The sequence below is a fragment of the Nerophis ophidion genome, linkage group LG09, assembly GCF_033978795.1.
Source record: "Nerophis ophidion isolate RoL-2023_Sa linkage group LG09, RoL_Noph_v1.0, whole genome shotgun sequence".
Taxonomy (NCBI): domain Eukaryota; kingdom Metazoa; phylum Chordata; class Actinopteri; order Syngnathiformes; family Syngnathidae; genus Nerophis; species Nerophis ophidion.
The window spans coordinates 8303559-8322740 of NC_084619.1; the positions used below are offsets into that span (position 1 = coordinate 8303559).

The 19182-nt window shown below is 41.8% G+C and overlaps 1 protein-coding gene across 2 annotated transcripts in view; it reads left to right on the top strand.

Annotated features, from left to right (window-relative positions):
* LOC133558971 (metal transporter CNNM1) overlaps window positions 1-19182 on the top strand; it is a 56499-nt gene that overhangs the window by 20516 nt on the left and 16801 nt on the right. For both annotated transcript variants that reach the window (XM_061910208.1, XM_061910209.1), the window contains exons 2-4: window positions 1431-1574; window positions 8253-8390; window positions 14466-14635. In XM_061910208.1, coding sequence (XP_061766192.1) covers window positions 1431-1574; window positions 8253-8390; window positions 14466-14635 — 452 coding nt within the window. The remainder of the gene's footprint in view (window positions 1-1430; window positions 1575-8252; window positions 8391-14465; window positions 14636-19182) is intronic.

Sequence of the window (19182 nt, forward strand, 5' to 3'; positions counted from 1 at the left end):
CTCTGAAAAGATTCATTTTACTGAAAAATGTGGAGAACAAATATTACATTTCAACATATTTGTCAACGAAGATTAGAGTCAGACACACAGTCATTTTGATAGTAGGCTAATTTAGTTAATACAGACACATCATGTGTTGCCTTTGTTATAACACTTATATAAAAGGTGTTTAATTGTTTGTTTCTCCAGACAGATTTGTTTTTTGGTTCAATATGTCTCTTTCAACATTTTGGGTTGCCGACCCCTGAGTTAGAGCAATACTTTTTGCAGAGATCATTATCCATGCGTTTGTTACGCCTCGTCTCGATTACTGTAACGTATTATTTTCGGGTCTCCCCATGTCTAGCATTAAAAGATTACAGTTTGTACAAAATGCGGCTGCTAGACTTTTGACAAGAACAAGAAAGTTTGATCATATTACGCCTGTACTGGCTCACCTGCACTGGCTTCCTGTGCACTTAAGATGTGACTTTAAGGTTTTACTACTTACGTATAAAATACTACACGGTCTAGCTCCATCCTATCTTGCCGATTGTATTGCACCATATGTCCCGGCAAGAAATCTGCGTTCAAAGGACTCCGGCTTATTAGTGATTCCCAAAGCCCAAAAAAAGTCTGCGGGCTATAGAGCGTTTTCCGTTCGGGCTCCAGTACTCTGGAATGCCCTCCCGGTAACAGTTCGAGATGCCACCTCAGTAGAAGCATATAAGTCTCACCTTAAAACTCATTTTTATACTCTAGCCTTTAAATAGACCTCCTTTTTAGACCAGTTGATCTACCGCTTCTTTTCTTTCTCCTATGTCCCCCCTCCCTTGTGGAGGGGGTCCGGTCCGATGACCATGGATGAAGTACTGGCTGTCCAGAGTCGAGACCCAGGATGGACCGCTCGCCTGTATCGATTGGGGACATCTCTACGCTGCTGATCCTCCTCCATTTGGGATGGTTTCCTGTGGACGGGACTCTCGCTGCTGTCTTGGATCCGCTTTGAACTGAACTCTCGCGGCTGTGTTGGAGCCACTATGGATTGAACTTTCACAGTATCATGTTAGACCCGCTCGACATCCATTGCTTTCGGTCCCCTAGAGGGGGGGGGGGGGGGTTGCCCACATCTGAGGTCCTCTCCAAGGTTTCTCATAGTCAGTATTGTCACTGGTGTCCCACTGGATGTGAATTCTCCCTGCCCACTGGGTGTGAGTTTTCCTTGCCCTTTTGTGGGTTCTTCCGAGGATGTCGTAGTCGTAATGATTTGTACAGTCCTTTGAGACATTTGTGATTTGGGGCTATATAAATAAACATTGATTGATGTACATTTATAATAAATAAATGTTCTCCCCAAGTGAACTAATGCATTACATGTTTGTGCTATTTCCTCATTTGGATGAGCTTGTATGATTTTAGTCATTATAATCATTATCTCCTGGTCGTTGCAGGCAAGTCGCACCTGGCTGTGGTGCAGAGGGTCAACAATGAGGGCGAGGGAGACCCCTTCTATGAGGTGATGGGCATCGTCACCCTGGAGGACGTCATCGAGGAGATCATCAAGTCGGAAATCGTGGACGAGACGGATCTATACAGTATGTATATTAGACCTCAATAAAGTGTTTTGTGCTTTCTTCTGAAGGGACTATAGAAAGTAAGTCCTGCCAAGTCATGTTGTTTGGCTCACCTAATGGCGGTCACTGCTGGCATGTTTACAAGGCTGACTAGTTTCCATATAGGACAATCTTCGCTTACTATATATATATATATATATATATATATATATATGTAGGTGTGGGAAAAAAATCACAAGACTACTTCATCTCTACAGAACTGTTTCATGAGGGGTTCCCTCAATCATCAGGAGATTTTAATGGAAGCATTCACATACAATGGTTTATATAGGGCACAGAGTGGGTGGGTACAGGCAGGCGTAGGGTGTGGTGATTGGCTCATGTGTTACCTAGGAGGTGTTTCCATCTGTGGCGGCATGTTGAAATGATTTCACTGCTCTTGTTGAGGGATGATAGATCTGGATGATATATAATAAACAGTTTCTCTTTTAAGCATAGGTTGCATCTTTTATTACCACTGTTGTAAGGTGTGCTGGATGCAAGAATTTGCCATGTTATTGAATATTCAACATTATTGTCTTTGAGGTTCCAAATGTGTTTGCTGAGTTCTGTAGAATTCCGCAAAGTCTGGTTTCTAAAGGAGGCGTTGTGATTATTCCATCTTGTTTTGAACGCTCCTTCGGTTAATCCTACGTACGTGTCGGATGTGTTAATGTCCTCGCGTGTTACCTTTGCTTGGTAAACGACTGATGTCTGTAAGCACCCTCCGTTGAGAGGGCAATCAGGTTTCTTGCGACAGTTACATTCATTATTGGTTTCAGAGTCAGGAGATTTTCTCCTGATGATTGAGGGAATCCCTCATGAAACAGTTCTGTAGAGATGAAGTAGTCTTGTGATTTTTCCCACACCTATATATATATATATATATATATATATATATATATATATATATATATATATATATATATATATATATATATATATATATATATATATATATATATAGAGTGGTATGTGGCTAAACTACAGGTGTCAAACTCAAGGCCCAGGAGCCAGATATGGCACGCCATATCATAGCATGTGGCCCTCGAAAGCCCGGAAGCCATGTGCGTTAGTAAAGTACTTTATCTTTGTTTACTAAATGTATTAATTCTTTCCGTTTTGACAGAAAAAAAAATAGATGTACTGCATGCAATTGCATATATTTGCATTTAATATTAAATAATAACCCGCGACCCTGAAAGGGACAAGCGGTAGAAAAATGGATGGATGGGATGAAATAATAATGTAACAAATATTATGATATCATGCAATACATTTGTTTCTTTACATGAAAATAAATACTCAAATATCTCCCTGACCTCTATGAGCCTGTAATAACTTTGTTCATGGTAATATTGTAATGATAGTTGTATTTGCAGCCCTAACTCTTCCGGGGGGGGGGGGGGGGGGGGGGTTTGGTGGTAGCGGGGATGTCTATTGTAGGAAGAGTTAGGGCTGCATGGGATTCTGGGTATTTGTTCTCTTGTGTTTTATGTTTTGTGACGGTGCGGATGTTCTCCCGAAATGTTTGTCATTCTTGTTTGGTGTGGGTTCACAGTGTGGCGCATATTTGTCACCGTGTTAAAGTTTTTTTTTATACGGCCATCCTCAGTGTGACCTGTATGGCTGTTGCTCGAGTATGTCTAGCAGTCACTCATTTGCATATAGGAGTCAAAAATAACCGACTGGGCTGCAGTGCTGTATATACAGGTTGTAGAGGGTGATGAAGACAGTGCCATCACGGCACGCCCTCGATATAGCTATCAGGGTGGAATTCTGCAAATGTCTAGAGAATGAATGCTCTATAATTCGAGAATCTCCCGCCAAAATCGGGGAGGTTGGCAAGTATGACGCTGTAGAGCGCCGTTCATATAAAGCTTGGGGGCCGCAATAATATTAAAAGCCTACTGAAATGAGATTTTCTTATTTAAACGGGGATAGCAGGTCCATTCTATGTGTCATACTTGATCATTTCGCGATATTGCCATATTTTTGCTGAAAGGATTTAGTAGAGAACATCGACGATAAAGTTCGCAACTTTTGGTCGCTAATAAAAAAGCCTTGCCTGTACTGGAAGTAGCAGACGTCACATCCTCACATTGTTTATAATCATAACCACCAGCAGCGAGAGCGATTCCGGCCGAGAAAGCAACGATTTCCCCATTACTTTGAGCGAGGATGAAAGATTCGTGGATGAGGAAAGTTAGAGTGAAGCACTTAAAAAAAAAAAAAAAAAAGCTATGGCTCCAGGCGGCTGCAGTGGGAGCGATTCAGATGTTATTAGACACATTTACTAAGAAAATTCTGGAAAATCCCTTATCTGCTTGTTGTGTTACTAGAGTTTTAGTGAGATTATAAAGTCATTTCCTGTGCACGGGACTCTCGCTGCTGTCTTGGATTCGCTTGAACTGAACTCTCGCGGCTGTGTTGGAGCCACTATGGATTGAACTTTCACAGTATCATGTTAGACCCGCTCGACATCCATTGCTTTCGGTCCCCTAGAGGGGGGGGGGGGGTTGCCCACATCTGAGGTCCTCTCCAAGGTTTCTCATAGTCAGCATTGTCACTGGCGTCCCACTGGATGTGAATTCTCCCTGCCCACTGGGTGTGAGTTTTCCTTGCCCTTTTGTGGGTTCTTCCGAGGATGTTGTAGCCGTAATAATTTGTGCAGTCCTTTGAGACATTTGTGATTTGGGGCTATATAAATAAACATTGATTGATTGATTGATACCTGAAAGTCGGAGGGTTGCGGCGACCGCCAGTGTCTCTGAGAAAAGCCAGCGGAGGAGCCAAAATCACAGCTGCCTTTTTGACTGCTGCAGGAGGAGGTCGCATGATCCGCTGAAGTAAGAGCCGACTTAATATCACAATTGGTTGACATGTGGTAGAGAAACATGTTCGCTTGACCGCTTTGTGTTAAAGCTTCACAACAAAGAAATTCCGGCTGTGTTTCGGTGGCTAAAAGCATCTGCAATTCACCAACAGCATTCTTCTTTGACGTCTCCATTATTAATTGAACAAATTGCAAAAGATTCAGCAACACAGATGTCCAAATTACTGTGTAATTATGCGATGAAAAGAGACGACTTTTAGCCGTAAGTGGTGCTGGGCTAAAATGTCCCCTCCAACCAATAACGTCACAAACACACGTCATCATTCCGCGACGTTTTCAACAAGAAACTGAGCAGGAAATTTAAAATTGTAATTTAGTAAACTAAAGCGGCCGTATTGGCATGTGTTGCAATGTTAATATTTCATCATTGATATATAAACTATCAGACTGCGTGGTCGCTAGTAGTGGCTTTCAGTAGGACTTTAAACTTTCATATTAAAGTGCGGGCTGCATTTGGCCCGCAGGCCGCGTGTCTGAGACCCCTGATCTAGGCTATGTTTGCATTTTTGCATGAATAATTAAGAGTGTAATCACTCTGCTTCCACCTCCTGCAACTCATTAGATTATTGATCCCTGCAAGCTGTCACCCTGTTGTTCACAGCGCCCTACTTATGCATAATGAAATAAATCCAATCCCCATAATCCTTTTATTGGCCGGCTGGAATAGAAACGGCAATAAACCCCTGGCTGCTTCCTCCCTTTCAATAAATATATGTTATTGAAAAAGTAGTGAGTGGGAAGCTGCATTTCCAGTAATGACATACAGTGTATGTACAGTATAGACCAGGGGGCACCAGGTAGCCCGTAAGAACCAGATGAGTCGCCCGCTGGCCTGTTCTAAAAATAGCTCAAATAGCAACACTTACCAGTGAGCTGCCTCTATTTTTCAAATTTGATTTATTTACTAGCAAGCTGGTCTCGCTTTGCTGGACATTTTTAATTCTAAGAGAGACAAAACTCAAATAGAAATCCAAGAAAATATTTTAAAGATTTGGTCTTCACTTGTTTAAATACATTCATTTGTTTTTTTACTTTGCTTCTTATAACTTTCAGAAAGACAATTTTAGAGAAAAAATACAATCTTAAAAATGATTAAACACATATAACTTTTTACCTTTTAAATGCCTTCCTCTTTCCATCCATCCATTTTCTACCGCTTATTCCCTTTGGGGTCGCAGGTGCCTATCTCAGCTACAATCAGGCGGAAGGCGGGGTACACCCTGGACAAGTCGCCACCTCATCACAGGGCCCTCTTCTTTCCCGACAATTTAAATCAATGTTCAAGTATTTTTTTTTTAATTGCAAAGAATAATAAATACATTTTTATTTAATTCTTAATTTTAGCTTCTGTTTTTTCGACGAAAAATATTTGTAAAATATTTCTTCAAACTTATTATGATTAAAATTCAAAAAAATTATTCTGGCAAATCTAGAAAATCTGTACAATCAAATTTAAATCTTTTGAGTTTCTTTTAAAATTTTGGTTCTGGAAAATCCAGAACAAATATTGATTTGTCTTTGTTAAAAATACAGCTTGGTCCAATTTGTTAAATATTCTAAGTGCAGATAGGATTTGAACCTATTTGAAAGATGTCAGAAAAATTCTAAGATTAATCTTAATCAGGAAAAATTACTAATGATGTTCCATAAATTCTTTTTTTAATTTTTTCAAAAAGACTCAAATTAGCTAGTTTTTCCTCTTCATTTTCCATCCATTTTCCACCGCTTATTCCCTTTTGGGGTCGCGGGGGGCGCTGGTGCCTATCTCAGCTACAATCGGGCGGAAGGCAGGGTACACCCTGGACAAGTCGCCACCTCATCACAGGGCCCTCTTCTTTTCTGACCATTTAAATCAATGTTCAAATATTTTTTTTATTTATTGTAAAGAATATTAAATACATTTTAATTTAATTCTTCATTTTAGCTTCTGTTTTTTTGACGAAAAATATTTGTAAAATATTTCTTCAAACTTATTATGATTAAAATTCCAAAAAATTATTCTGGCAAATCTAGAAAATCTGTACAATCAAATTTAAATCTTTTGAGTTTCTTTTAAAATTTTGGTTCTGGAAAATCTATAATAAATAATGATTTGTCTTTGTTAGAAATACATCCATCCATCCATTTTCTACCGCTTATTCCCTTTTGAGGTCGCGGGGGGCGCTGGCGCCTATCTCAGCTACAATCGGGCGGAAGGCGGGGTACACCCTGGACAAGTCGCCACAGGGCCCTCTTCTTTTCTGACAATTTAAATCAATGTTCAAATATTTTTCTTATTTATTGTAAACAATAATAAATACATTTTCATTTAATTCTTCATTTTAGCTTCTGTTTTTTTTGACGAAAAATATTTGAAAAATATTTCTTCAAACTTATTATGATTAAAATTCCCCAAAAATTATTCTGGCAAATCTGTACATCCATCCATCCATTTTCTACCACTTATTCCCTTTTGAGGTCGCGGGGGGCGCTGGCGCCTATCTCAGCTACAATCGGGCGGAAGGCGGGGTACACCCTGGACAAGTCGCCCCCTCATCTGTACAATCAAATTTAAATCTTATTTCAAAGTCTTTTGAATTTCTTTTAAAATTTTGGTTCTGGAAAATCTAGAAAAAATATTGATTTGTCTTTGTTAGAAATATAGCTTGGTCCAATTTGTTATATATTCTAACAAAGTGCAGATTGGATTTTAACCTTTTTAAAAGATGTCATCAAAATTGTAAAATTAATTTTAATCAGGAAAAATTAAATTCTTTTAAAAAAAATTTCAAAAGGATTCAAATTACCTAGTTTTAGTCTTCATTTTTTTCAGTTGAATTTAGAATTTTAAAGGGTCGAAATTGTCTGTCTATCTGTTTTGGCCCTGCGATGAGGTGGCGACTTGTCCAGGGTGTACCCTGCCTTCCGCCCGATTGTAGCTGAGATAGACGCCAGCGCCCCCCGCGACCCCGAAAGGGAATAAGCGGTAGAAAATGGATGGATGGAAATTGAAGATAAACGATGTTTCAAAAATTAATTTTCCTTTTTTTCCTGTTTTCTCCTCGTTTAACCCGTTCAATAAAGTGTTTTTTCATCATTTATTCTCTACAAAAAAACTTCCGTAAAAGGAAAAAAAATGTGTGACGGAATGACGGACAGAAATACCCTTTTTTTTATATATATAGATTTATTTATTAAAGCTAAATTGAGCAATTTGGCTATTTCTGGCAATTTACTTAAGTGTGTATCAAACTGGTAGCCCTTTGCATTAATCAGTACCCCAAAACTAGCTCTTAGTTTCAAAAAGGTTGCTGACCCTGGAATAGAGATTATCGCTTTCCACTTTGCACCGAAGACATGTGACAGATGTTCCTGCAGCAGGCGTGTAATACGTTTAACTGCCTTCACATCTGCGGGGGATTAGTCCCTTCATCAATCAGGTACAGCAGGGAAGGGACTCACATGGCCTCATTCCTGGCTGGATCTCGCAGGAGAGGAAGTTAATCATTTTGCAATGCAGTCTGCTGAAAATGATGCAAAGCGCCACACTACATAGCAACTGGTCAAAGTTGGAATTGCCACTAAAGACATTTTAAAAGATACTCAACACTCTACTGCCATCTGGCGGCTAAAGTGGATAGCACACCCTTCCAATTCGTCACGTTTCATGTGTCAGGTAAACCGTGAAGCATGGGGGCCATATGAATCTCCTTCCAACCGTCTGTAGAAAAACATACCTATACTAATAATAGATATTTACCTCTTTTTTTTCCTGTGCCGCCCAGCTGACAATCGGACCAAACGGCGAGTGTCGCACCACGAGAGGAAACAGGACTTTTCCATCTTCAAAGTGGCAGAAAACGAGCCGAACGTGAAGATCTCGCCCCAGCTGCTGCTCGCGACGCATCGCTTCCTGGCCACAGGTAGAGTGAGAAAGGGACTCATGTGGCCCCATTCCTGGGGGGAATTAATCATTTTGCAATGCAGTCTGTTGAAAACGATGGAAAGCGGCACTCTATGTAACAACCGACGCTGTGATCAAAGTTGGAATTGACACAAAACAGAATTTAAGATGTTTAACATTCTAGCAACGTGGACTGTGCACTGCCCTCAATTCCTCACGTTTCATGTGTCAGGTAAACCGCGACGAGCTGTCACGCCAAACCCTACAGAAACCTTCCCCCCGGAAGACATTTGGCGTGACAGCCCCTCTAATGCCTGAAGGACCCCAATGAGGGCGTGATAATACCAAGTTATGTGACTCTTAAGGGTTACAGCTGCAAAATTAGCGAAGCAAAAATAGCTTGAAAGGTTAGCATGCTGGAATGCTAATATTTTTTTCCTCACGGTTATTTTTCACCAATTATAATACTTTTAAAACAGGCAGCTGTGTGGGCTGCTTTAAGGTCCTTCCCCCCTAATTGGGGTCCTTCAGGCATTAGAGGGACTGTCACGAAGCAAAAATAGCTTGAAAGGTTAGCATGCTGGAATGCTAATATTTTTTCCTCACCGTTATTTTTCACCAATTATACTGCTTTTAAAACAGGCAGCTGTGTGGGCTGCTTTAAGGTCCTTCCCCCCCTAATTGGGGTCCTTCAGGCATTAGAGGGACTGTCACGAAGCGAAAATAGCTTGAAAGGTTAGCATACTGGAATGCTAATATTTTTTTCCTCACCGTTATTTTTCACCAATTATAATACTTTTAAAACAGGCAGCTGTGTGGGCTGCTTTAAGGTCCTTCCCCCCTAATTGGGGTCCTTCAGGCATTAGAGGGACTGTCATGAAGCAAAAATAGCTTGAAAGGTTAGCATGCTGGAATGCTAATATTTTTTTCCTCACCGTTATTTTTCACCAATTATAATACTTTTAAAACAGGCAGCTGTGTGGGCTGCTTTAAGGTCCTTCCCCCTTAATTGGGGTCCTTCAGGCATTAGAGGGACTGTCACGAAGCAAAAATAGCTTGAAAGGTTAGCATGCTGGAATGCTAATATTATTTTCCTCACCGTTATTTGTCAACAATTATAATACTTTTAAAACAGGCAGCTGTGTGGGCTGCTTTAAGGTCCTCCCCCCCCTAATTGGGGTCCTTCAGGCATTAGAGGAACTGTCACGAAGCAAAAATAGCTTGAAAGGTTAGCATGCTGGAATGCTAATATTTTTTCCTCACCGTTATTTTTCACCAATTATACTGCTTTTAAAACAGGCAGCTGTGTGGGCTGCTTTAAGGTCCTTCCCCCCCTAATTGGGGTACTTCAGGCATTAGAGGGACTGTCACGAAGCAAAAATAGCTTGAAAGGTTAGCATGCTGGAATGCTAATATTTTTTCCTCACCGTTATTTTTCACCAATTATACTGCTTTTAAAACAGGCAGCTGTGTGGGCTGCTTTAAGGTCCTTCCCCCCTAATTGGGGTCCTTCAGGCATTAGAGGGACTGTCACGAAGCAAGAATAGCTTGAAAGGTTAGCATGCTGGAATGCTAATATTTTTTTCCTCACCGTTATTTTTCACCAATTATAATACTTTTAAAACAGGCAGCTGTGTGGGCTGCTTTAAGGTCCTTCCCCCCTAATTGGGGTCCTTCAGGCATTAGAGGGACTGTCACGAAGCAAAAATAGCTTGAAAGGTTAGCATGCTGGAATGCTAATATTTTTTCCTCACCGTTATTTTTCACCAATTATACTGCTTTTAAAACAGGCAGCTGTGTGGGCTGCTTTAAGGTCCTTCCCCCCTAATTGGGGTCCTTCAGGCATTAGAGGGACTGTCACGAAGCAAAAATAGCTTGAAAGGTTAGCATGCTGGAATGCTAATATTTTTTTCCTCACCGTTATTTTTCACCAATTATAATACTTTTAAAACAGGCAGCTGTGTGGGCTGCTTTAAGGTCCTTCCCCCCTAATTGGGGTCCTTCAGGCATTAGAGGGACTGTCACGAAGCAAAAATAGCTTGAAAGGTTAGCATGCTGGAATGCTAATATTATTTTCCTCACCATTATTTTTCACCACTTATAATACTTTTAAAACAGGCAGCTGTGTGGGCTGCTTTAAGGTCCTTCCCCCCTAATTGGGGTCCTTCAGGCATTAGAGGGACTGTCACGAAGCAAAAATAGCTTGAAAGGTTAGCATGCTGGAATGCTAATATTTTTTCCTCACCGTTATTTTTCACCAATTATACTGCTTTTAAAACAGGCAGCTGTGTGGGCTGCTTTAAGGTCCTTCCCCCCTAATTGGGGTCCTTCAGGCATTAGAGGGACTGTCACGAAGCAAAAATAGCTTGAAAGGTTAGCATGCTGGAATGCTAATATTTTTTCCTCACCATTATTTTTCACCAATTATAATACTTTTAAAACAGGCAGCTGTGTGGGCTGCTTTAAGGTCCTCCCCCCCTAATTGGGGTCCTTCAGGCATTAGAGGGACTGTCACGAAGCAAAAATAGCTTGAAAGGTTAGCATGCTGGAATGCTAATATTTTTTCCTCACCGTTATTTTTCACCAATTATACTGCTTTTAAAACAGGCAGCTGTGTGGGCTGCTTTAAGGTCCTTCCCCCCTAATTGGGGTCCTTCAGGCATTAGAGGGACTGTCACGAAGCAAAAATAGCTTGAAAGGTTAGCATGCTGGAATGCTAATATTTTTTCCTCACCGTTATTTTTCACCAATTATACTGCTTTTAAAACAGGCAGCTGTGTGGGCTGCTTTAAGGTCGTTCCCCCCTAATTGGGGTCCTTCAGGCATTAGAGGGACTGCCATGAAGCAAAAATAGCTTGAAAGGTTAGCATGCTGGAATGCTAATATTTTTTCCTCACCGTTATTTTTCACCAATTATACTGCTTTTAAAACAGGCAGCTGTGTGGGCTGCTTTAAGGTCCTCCCCCCCTAATTGGGGTCCTTCAGGCATTAGAGGGACTGCCATGAAGCAAAAATAGCTTGAAAGGTTGGCATGCTGGAATGCTAATATTTTTTTCCTCACCGTTATTTTTCACCAATTATAATACTTTTAAAACAGGCAGCTGTGTGGGCTGCTTTAAGGTCCTTCCACCCTCATTGGGGTCCTTCAGGCATTAGAGGGACTGTCACGAAGCGAAAATAGCTTGAAAGGTTAGCATGCTGGAATGCTAATATTTTTTTCCTCACCGTTATTTTTCACCAATTATAATGATTCAATTAAAATAATAGAACAAGAACAAACAAGAGGGTACTAACACATAGCGCGCACGAGGCGGATAACAAACTAAGAGAGCTAGCATGGGAGCTAGAAAACAAAAAGGGGCCTAGTGTGGACGCTAGCGGGTAGCGAGCAGGAAAACAGAAGTCGTACTTGTAAAATGAAAGAACAAACTGGAAGCAGGTAACAAAAAAAGGTAAGCTACAAACATCAATATAGCTTACCGCTACGCTGCAAAGACACGACAAGAGCGACAAGAAGTGACATTGACAAACCAATAATCCAGCACTGACTGGAGGACAAAGCTGGTACAAATAGGAGCGGGCTGATTGACACCAGGTGTGGCCAGGTGCCAATCGGCCGCAGCTGAGGGGAAACAAAGGACGCAGGGAGACAAACAGGAAGCTGAACCAAAATAAGAGTGCTAACAGGAACTAAGGACAGGAAATACTAAACACACAGAGGAAAAACTAAAACACAAACAAACTGTTTGTCAGGCAAGGACTGTGGATGTTTGTGCTTCCTCGATGCAAGGATGATAAGTACATGACATTTATTAAATAAACAAACAAACTACAAAAAGGCAAACCAAGGACGCGCTCTGTGGCGGATAAAAATCTATACTATACTTAAAACAAAACAGCACAATGGCATGACTATATATACAAACAAAACAAAACTAGCACGATGGCATAAATACAAAAACTTGCACGGAACTGTGGACGAGAACGTGAAGGTTTGATCAGCATGGGTAGGGTGCGTGTGAGAAGATCCTAGAATGATGAACAGAGAGAAAATTACTTAAATACTGGCTGCGGTAATCAGGAACAGGTGCGGGACCGAGGGCAGGGGCGTGACAAGCCTGACACTTACTAGTGACAAAATCCACGTTTAGTGTGGAACAGAATATGTTTGACCTCTGAGGTTGAATTTGGAAAAAATATTTTCAACATCATTTACCTGCAAGCTGGTTCGGGGATCTGGTCAGGATGCCACCCGAACGCCTCCCTAGGGAGGTGTTTAGGGCACGTCCAACCGGTAGGAGGCCACGGGGAAGACCCAGGACACGTTGGGAAGACTATGTCTCCCGGCTGGCCTGGGAACGCCTCGGGATCCCCCGGGAAGAGCTAGACGAAGTGGCTGGGGAGAGGGAAGTCTGGGTTTCCCTGCTTAGGCTGCTGCCCCCGCGACCCAACCTCGGATAAGCGGAAGATGATGGATGGATGGATGGAAATACAATGTGAATAAATGTGTGCCAGTGTCCTTTAAAAGTTATTAAAAGGTGCATCTTCAATCAATCAATCAATGTTTACTTATATAGCCCTAAATCACTAGTGTCTCAAAGGGCTGTACAAACCACTACGACATCCTCGGTAGGCCCACATAAGGGCAAGGAAAACTCACACCCAGTGGGACGTCGGTGACAATGATGACTATGAGAACCTTGGAGAGGAGGAAAGCAATGGATGTCGAGCGGGTCTAACATGATACTGTGAAAGTTCAATCCATAATGGATCCAACACAGTCGCGAGAGTCCAGTCCAAAGCGGATCCAACACAGCAGCGAGAGTCCCGTTCACAGCGGGGCCAGCAGGAAACCATCCCAAGCGGAGGCGGATCAGCAGCGCAGAGATGTCCCCAGCCGATACGAAGGCAAGCAGTACATGGCCACCGGATCGGACCCGACCCCCTCCACAAGGGAGAGTGGGATATAGAAGAAAAAGAAAAGAAACGGCAGATCAACTGGTCTAAAAAGGGAGTCTATTTAAAGGCTAAAGTATACAAATGAGTTTTAAGGTGAGACTTAAATGCTTCTACTGAGGTAGCATCTCGAACTGTTACCGGGAGGTCATTCCAGAGTACTGGAGCCCGAACGGAAAACGCTCTATAGCCCGCAGACTTTTTTTGGGCTTTGGGAATCACTAATAAGCCGGAGTCCTTTGAACGCAGATTTCTTGCCGGGACATATGGTACAATACAATCGGCAAGATAGGATGGAGCTAGACCGTGTAGTATTTTATACGTAAGTAGTAAAACCTTAAAGTCACATCTTAAGTGCACAGGAAGCCAGTGCAGGTGAGCCAGTACAGGCGTAATGTGATCAAACTTTCTTGTTCTTGTCAAAAGTCTAGCAGCCGCATTTTGTACCAACTGTAATCTTTTAATGCTAGACATGGGGAGACCCGAAAATAATACGTTACAGTAATCGAGACGAGACGTAACAAACGCATGGATAATGATCTCGGCGTCTTTAGTGGACAGAATGGAGCGAATTTTAGCGATATTACGGAGATGAAAGAAGGCCGTTTTAGTAACGCTTTTAATGTGTGCCTCAAAGGAGAGAGTTGGGTCGAAGATAATACCCAGATTCTTTACCGTGTCGCCTTGTTTAATTGTTTGGTTGTCAAATGTTAGAGTTGTATTATTAAATAGAGTTCGGTGTCTAGCAGGACCGATAATCAGCATTTCCGTTTTTTTGGCGTTGAGTTGCAAAAAGTTAGCGGACATCCATTGTTTAATTTCATTAAGACACGCCTCCAGCTGACTACAATCCGGCGTGTTGGTCAGCTTTAGGGGCATGTAGAGTTGGGTGTCATCAGCATAACAGTGAAAGCTAACACCGTATTTGCGTATGATGTCACCTAGCGGCAGCATGTAGATGCTGAAGAGTGCAGGGCCAAGGACCGAACCCTGGGGAACTCCACACGTTACCTTAACGTAGTCCGAGGTCACACTGTTATGGGAGACACACTGCATCCTATCAGTAAGATAAGAGTTAAAAAGAAAAGAGTTAAAATCTTTTACGTTGTATTCCCCCCCCCCCTTTTCTAACTGTCAGAGGTGGAGCCGTTCAGGCGGTGTCACCTGTCCGAGAAGATCCTGCTCCGCCTCATCAAGCATCCCAGTGTGGTGCAAGAACTCAAGTTCAACCCCAAGAACAAACACGCACCGCAACACTTCCTCTTCCAGAGGAACAAACCTGTCGACTACTTCGTCCTCATCCTGCAGGTAAACTCACGCCGTGCTGCATTCAGGAGAAAATGGTCAAAAAGCCACTGTGGATGTAGTTGTGAAGTATATGCTGAATTTGCAAGAGGATATTTTCATTTTTTTTTTAACAATGTGAAGAATTAAGTGTGTTCATTAGATTAGCCTGAATGTCATTTTTGATCTTGACATAAACTAATGAAGTGAAGTGAATTATATTTATATAGCGCTTTTTCTCTAGTGACTCAAAGCGCTTTTACATAGTGAAACCCAATATCTAAGTTACATTCAAACCAGTGTGGGTGGCACCGGGAGCAGGTGGGTTAAGTGTCTTGCCCAAGGACACAACGGCAGTGACTAGGATGGCACAAGCGGGAATCGAACCTGCAACCAGTGCCACCCACACTGGTTTAAATGTAACTTAGATATTGGGTGTCACTATGTAAAGTGAGTCACTTGAGAAAAGCGCTATATGTGAAGTGAATTATATTTATATAGCGCTTTTTCTCTAGTGACTCAAAGCGCTTTACATAGTGAAACCCAATATCTAAGTTACGTTCAAACCAGTGTGGGTGGCACCGGGAGCAGGTGGGTAAAGTGTCTTGCCCAAGGACACAACGGCAGTGACTAGGATGGCACAAGCGGGAATCGAACCTGCAACCAGTGCCACCCACACTGGTTTAAATGTAACTTAGACATTGGGTGTCACTATGTAAAGTGAGTCACTTGAGAAAAGCGCTATATGTGAAGTGAATTATATTTATATAGCGCTTTTTCTCTAGTGACTCAAAGCGCTTTACATAGTGAAACCCAATATCTAAGTTACATTTAAACCAGTGTGGGTGGCACCGGGAGCAGGTGGGTAAAGTGTCTTGCCCAAGGACACAACGGCAGTGACTAGGATGGCACAAGCGGGAATCGAACCTGCAACCAGTGCCACCCACACTGGTTTAAATGTAACTTAGATATTGGGTGTCACTATGTAAAGTGAGTCACTTGAGAAAAGCGCTATATGTGAAGTGAATTATATTTATATAGCGCTTTTTCTCTAGTGACTCAAAGCGCTTTACATAGTGAAACCCAATATCTAAGTTACATTCAAACCAGTGTGGGTGGCACCGGGAGCAGGTGGGTAAAGTGTCTTGCCCAAGGACACTACGGCAGTGACTAGGATGGCACAAGCGGGAATCGAACCTGCAACCAGTGCCACCCACACTGGTTTAAATGTAACTTAGACATTGGGTGTCACTATGTAAAGTGAGTCACTTGAGAAAAGCGCTATATGTGAAGTGAATTATATTTATATAGCGCTTTTTCTCTAGTGACTCAAAGCGCTTTACATAGTGAAACCCAATATCTAAGTTACATTTAAACCAGTGTGGGTGGCACCGGGAGCAGGTGGGTAAAGTGTCTTGCCCAAGGACACAACGGCAGTGACTAGGATGGCACAAGCGGGAATCGAACCTGCAACCAGTGCCACCCACACTGGTTTAAATGTAACTTAGATATTGGGTGTCACTATGTAAAGTGAGTCACTTGAGAAAAGCGCTATATGTGAAGTGAATTATATTTATATAGCGCTTTTTCTCTAGTGACTCAAAGCGCTTTACATAGTGAAACCCAATATCTAAGTTACGTTCAAACCAGTGTGGGTGGCACCGGGAGCAGGTGGGTAAAGTGTCTTGCCCAAGGACACAACGGCAGTGACTAGGTTGGCAGAAGCGGGAATCGAACCTGCAACCCTCAAGTTGCTGGCACGGCCGCTCTACCAACCGAGCTAAACCGAATCATTAATGTTCAAATTTTACATTGGACGAGCGGCTTTTGATGTGGATGTTGGACTATAGTGTTTTGTTTTGAAGTGCAGTTATGTGAACCTTCCTGGCCTTTAAGGGTTAAAACATTAAAAATATATAATTCGTTATACATTTTTCCTACATTTAATTGGTTCCAAAAATTAATTTCCACTCTGACTAGTTGGGTCTCATCCAGTGGCCAATACAATTGTAGCATTCATATTTTTAATGTATTTAGCCATGAAATTACTAATACTACAAAAAATAGTACTGTATGCTTCATATAAAAAAATATGTAAATCGATAAAAATCTGCAATGTGGCGAAGACCCAATATTTGAAGCATGATGTGGTGAGGGGTGACTGTATGTATAAAAAAATATATACATACATATATATATACACACACACACATATGTATATATATATATATATATATATATATATATATATATATATATATATGTATATATATATGTATATATATATATATATCTCCATCCATCCATTTTCTGCGGCTTATTCCCTTTGGGGGTCGCGGCTATATACTGTATATACATACACATACATATATACACACATATACATATGTACACACACACACATACATACAAACCCTGTTTCCATGAGTTGGGAAATTGTGTTAGATGTAAATATAAACGGAATACAATGATTTGCAAATCCTTTTCAACCCATATTCAGTTGAATATGCTACAAAGACAAGGTATTTGATGTTCAAACTTTTTTTTTTGCAAATAATAATTAACTTAGAATTTCATGGCTGCAACACGTGCCAAAGTAGTTGGGAAAGGGCATGTTCACCACTGTGTTACATCACCTTTTCTTTTAACAACACTCAATAAAGAAGAATACTGAGTTGCATCCCAAGAACACCAAACCTACTGTGAAGCATGGGGGGGGAATACTTTTTTGCCCCACTGTACAAACCCCGTTTCCATATGAGTTGGGAAATTGTGTTGGATGTAAATATAAATGGAATACAATGATTTGCAAATCCTTTTCAACCCATATTCAATTTAATGCGCTACAAAACACAAGATATTTGATGTTCAAACTCATAAACTTTTTTTTTTTTTGCAAATAATAATTAACTTAGAAGTGCGTCTGCCTCACAATACGAAGGTCCTGCAGGATCTTTCTGTGTGGAGTTTGCATGTTCTCCCGTGAGTGCGTGGGTTCCCTCCGGGTACTCCGGCTTCCTCCCACTTCCAAAGACATGCACCTGGGGATAGGTTGATTGGCAACACTAAATTGGCCCTAGTGTGTGAATGTGAGTGTGAATGTTGTCTGTCTATCTGTGTTGGCCCTGCGATGAGGTGGCGACTTGTCCAGGGTGTACCCCGCCTTCCGCCCGATTGTAGCTGAGATAGGCGCCAGCGCCCCCCACGACCCCGAAAGGGAATAAGCGGTAGAAAATGGATGGATGGATGGAATTAACTTAGAATTTCATGGCTGCAACACGTGCCAAAGTAGTTGGGAAAGGGCATGTTCACCACTGTGTTACATCACCTTTTCTTTTAACAACACTCAATAAACGTTTGGGAACTGAGGAAACTAATTGTTGAAGCTTTGAAAGTGGAATTCTTTCCCATTCTTGTTTTACGTAGAGCTTCAGTCGTTCAACAGTCCGGGGTCTCCGCTGTCGTATTTTACGCTTCATAATGCGCCACACATTTTCGATGGGAGACAGGTCTGGACTGCCAGGAAAGTAGCCGCACTCTTTTTTTTACAAAGCCACACTGTTGTAACACGTGCTGAATGTGGCTTGGCATTGTGTTGCTGAAATAAGCAGGGGCGTCCATGAAAATTCGGCGCTTAAATGGCAGCATATGTTGTTCCAAAACCTGTATATACCTTTCAGCATTAATGGTGCCTTCACAGATGTGTAAGTTACCCATGCCTTGGGCACTAATACACCCCCATACCATCACAGATGTTGGCTTTTGAACTTTGCGTCGATAACAATCTGGATGGTTCGCTTCCCACTTTGGTGCGGATGACCTGATGTCGAATATTTCCAAAAACAATTTGAAATGTGGATTCGTCAGACCACAGAACACTTTTCCACTTTGCATCAGTCCATCTTAGATGATCTCGGGCCCAGAGAAGCCGGCGGCGTTTCTGGATGTTGTTGATAAATGGCTTTTCGCTTTGCATAGTAGAGCTTTAACTTGCACTTACGGATGTAGCGACCAACTGTATTTAGTGACAGTGGTTTTCTGAAGTGCTCCTGAGCCCGTGTGGTGATATCCTTTTAGAGATTGATGTCAGGTTTTTGATACAGTGGTCAAAGGTCACGTTGGTTTCTGGCCATGCCGCTTACGTGGAGTGATTTCTCCAGATTCTCTAAACCTTTTGATGTCATTATGGACTGTAGATGTTGAAATCCTTATTTTTTTTGCAATTGCACTTTGAGAAACGTTGTTCTTAAACTGTTTGACTATTTGCTCACGCAGTTGTGGACAAAGGGGTGTACCTCGCCCCATCCTTTCTTGTGAAAGACTGAGCATTTTTTGGGAAGCTGCTTTTATACCCAATCATGGCACCCACCTGTTCCCAATTAGCCTGCACACCTGTGGGATGTTCCATATAAGTGTTTGATGAGCATTCCTCAACTTTATCAGTATTTATCAGTATTTGTCACGTGTTCGTTCCATCCATCCATTTTCTGCCGCTTATTCCCGTTCGGGGTCGCGGGGGGCGCTGGCGCCTATCTCAGCTACAATCGGGCGGAAGGCGGGGTACACCCTGG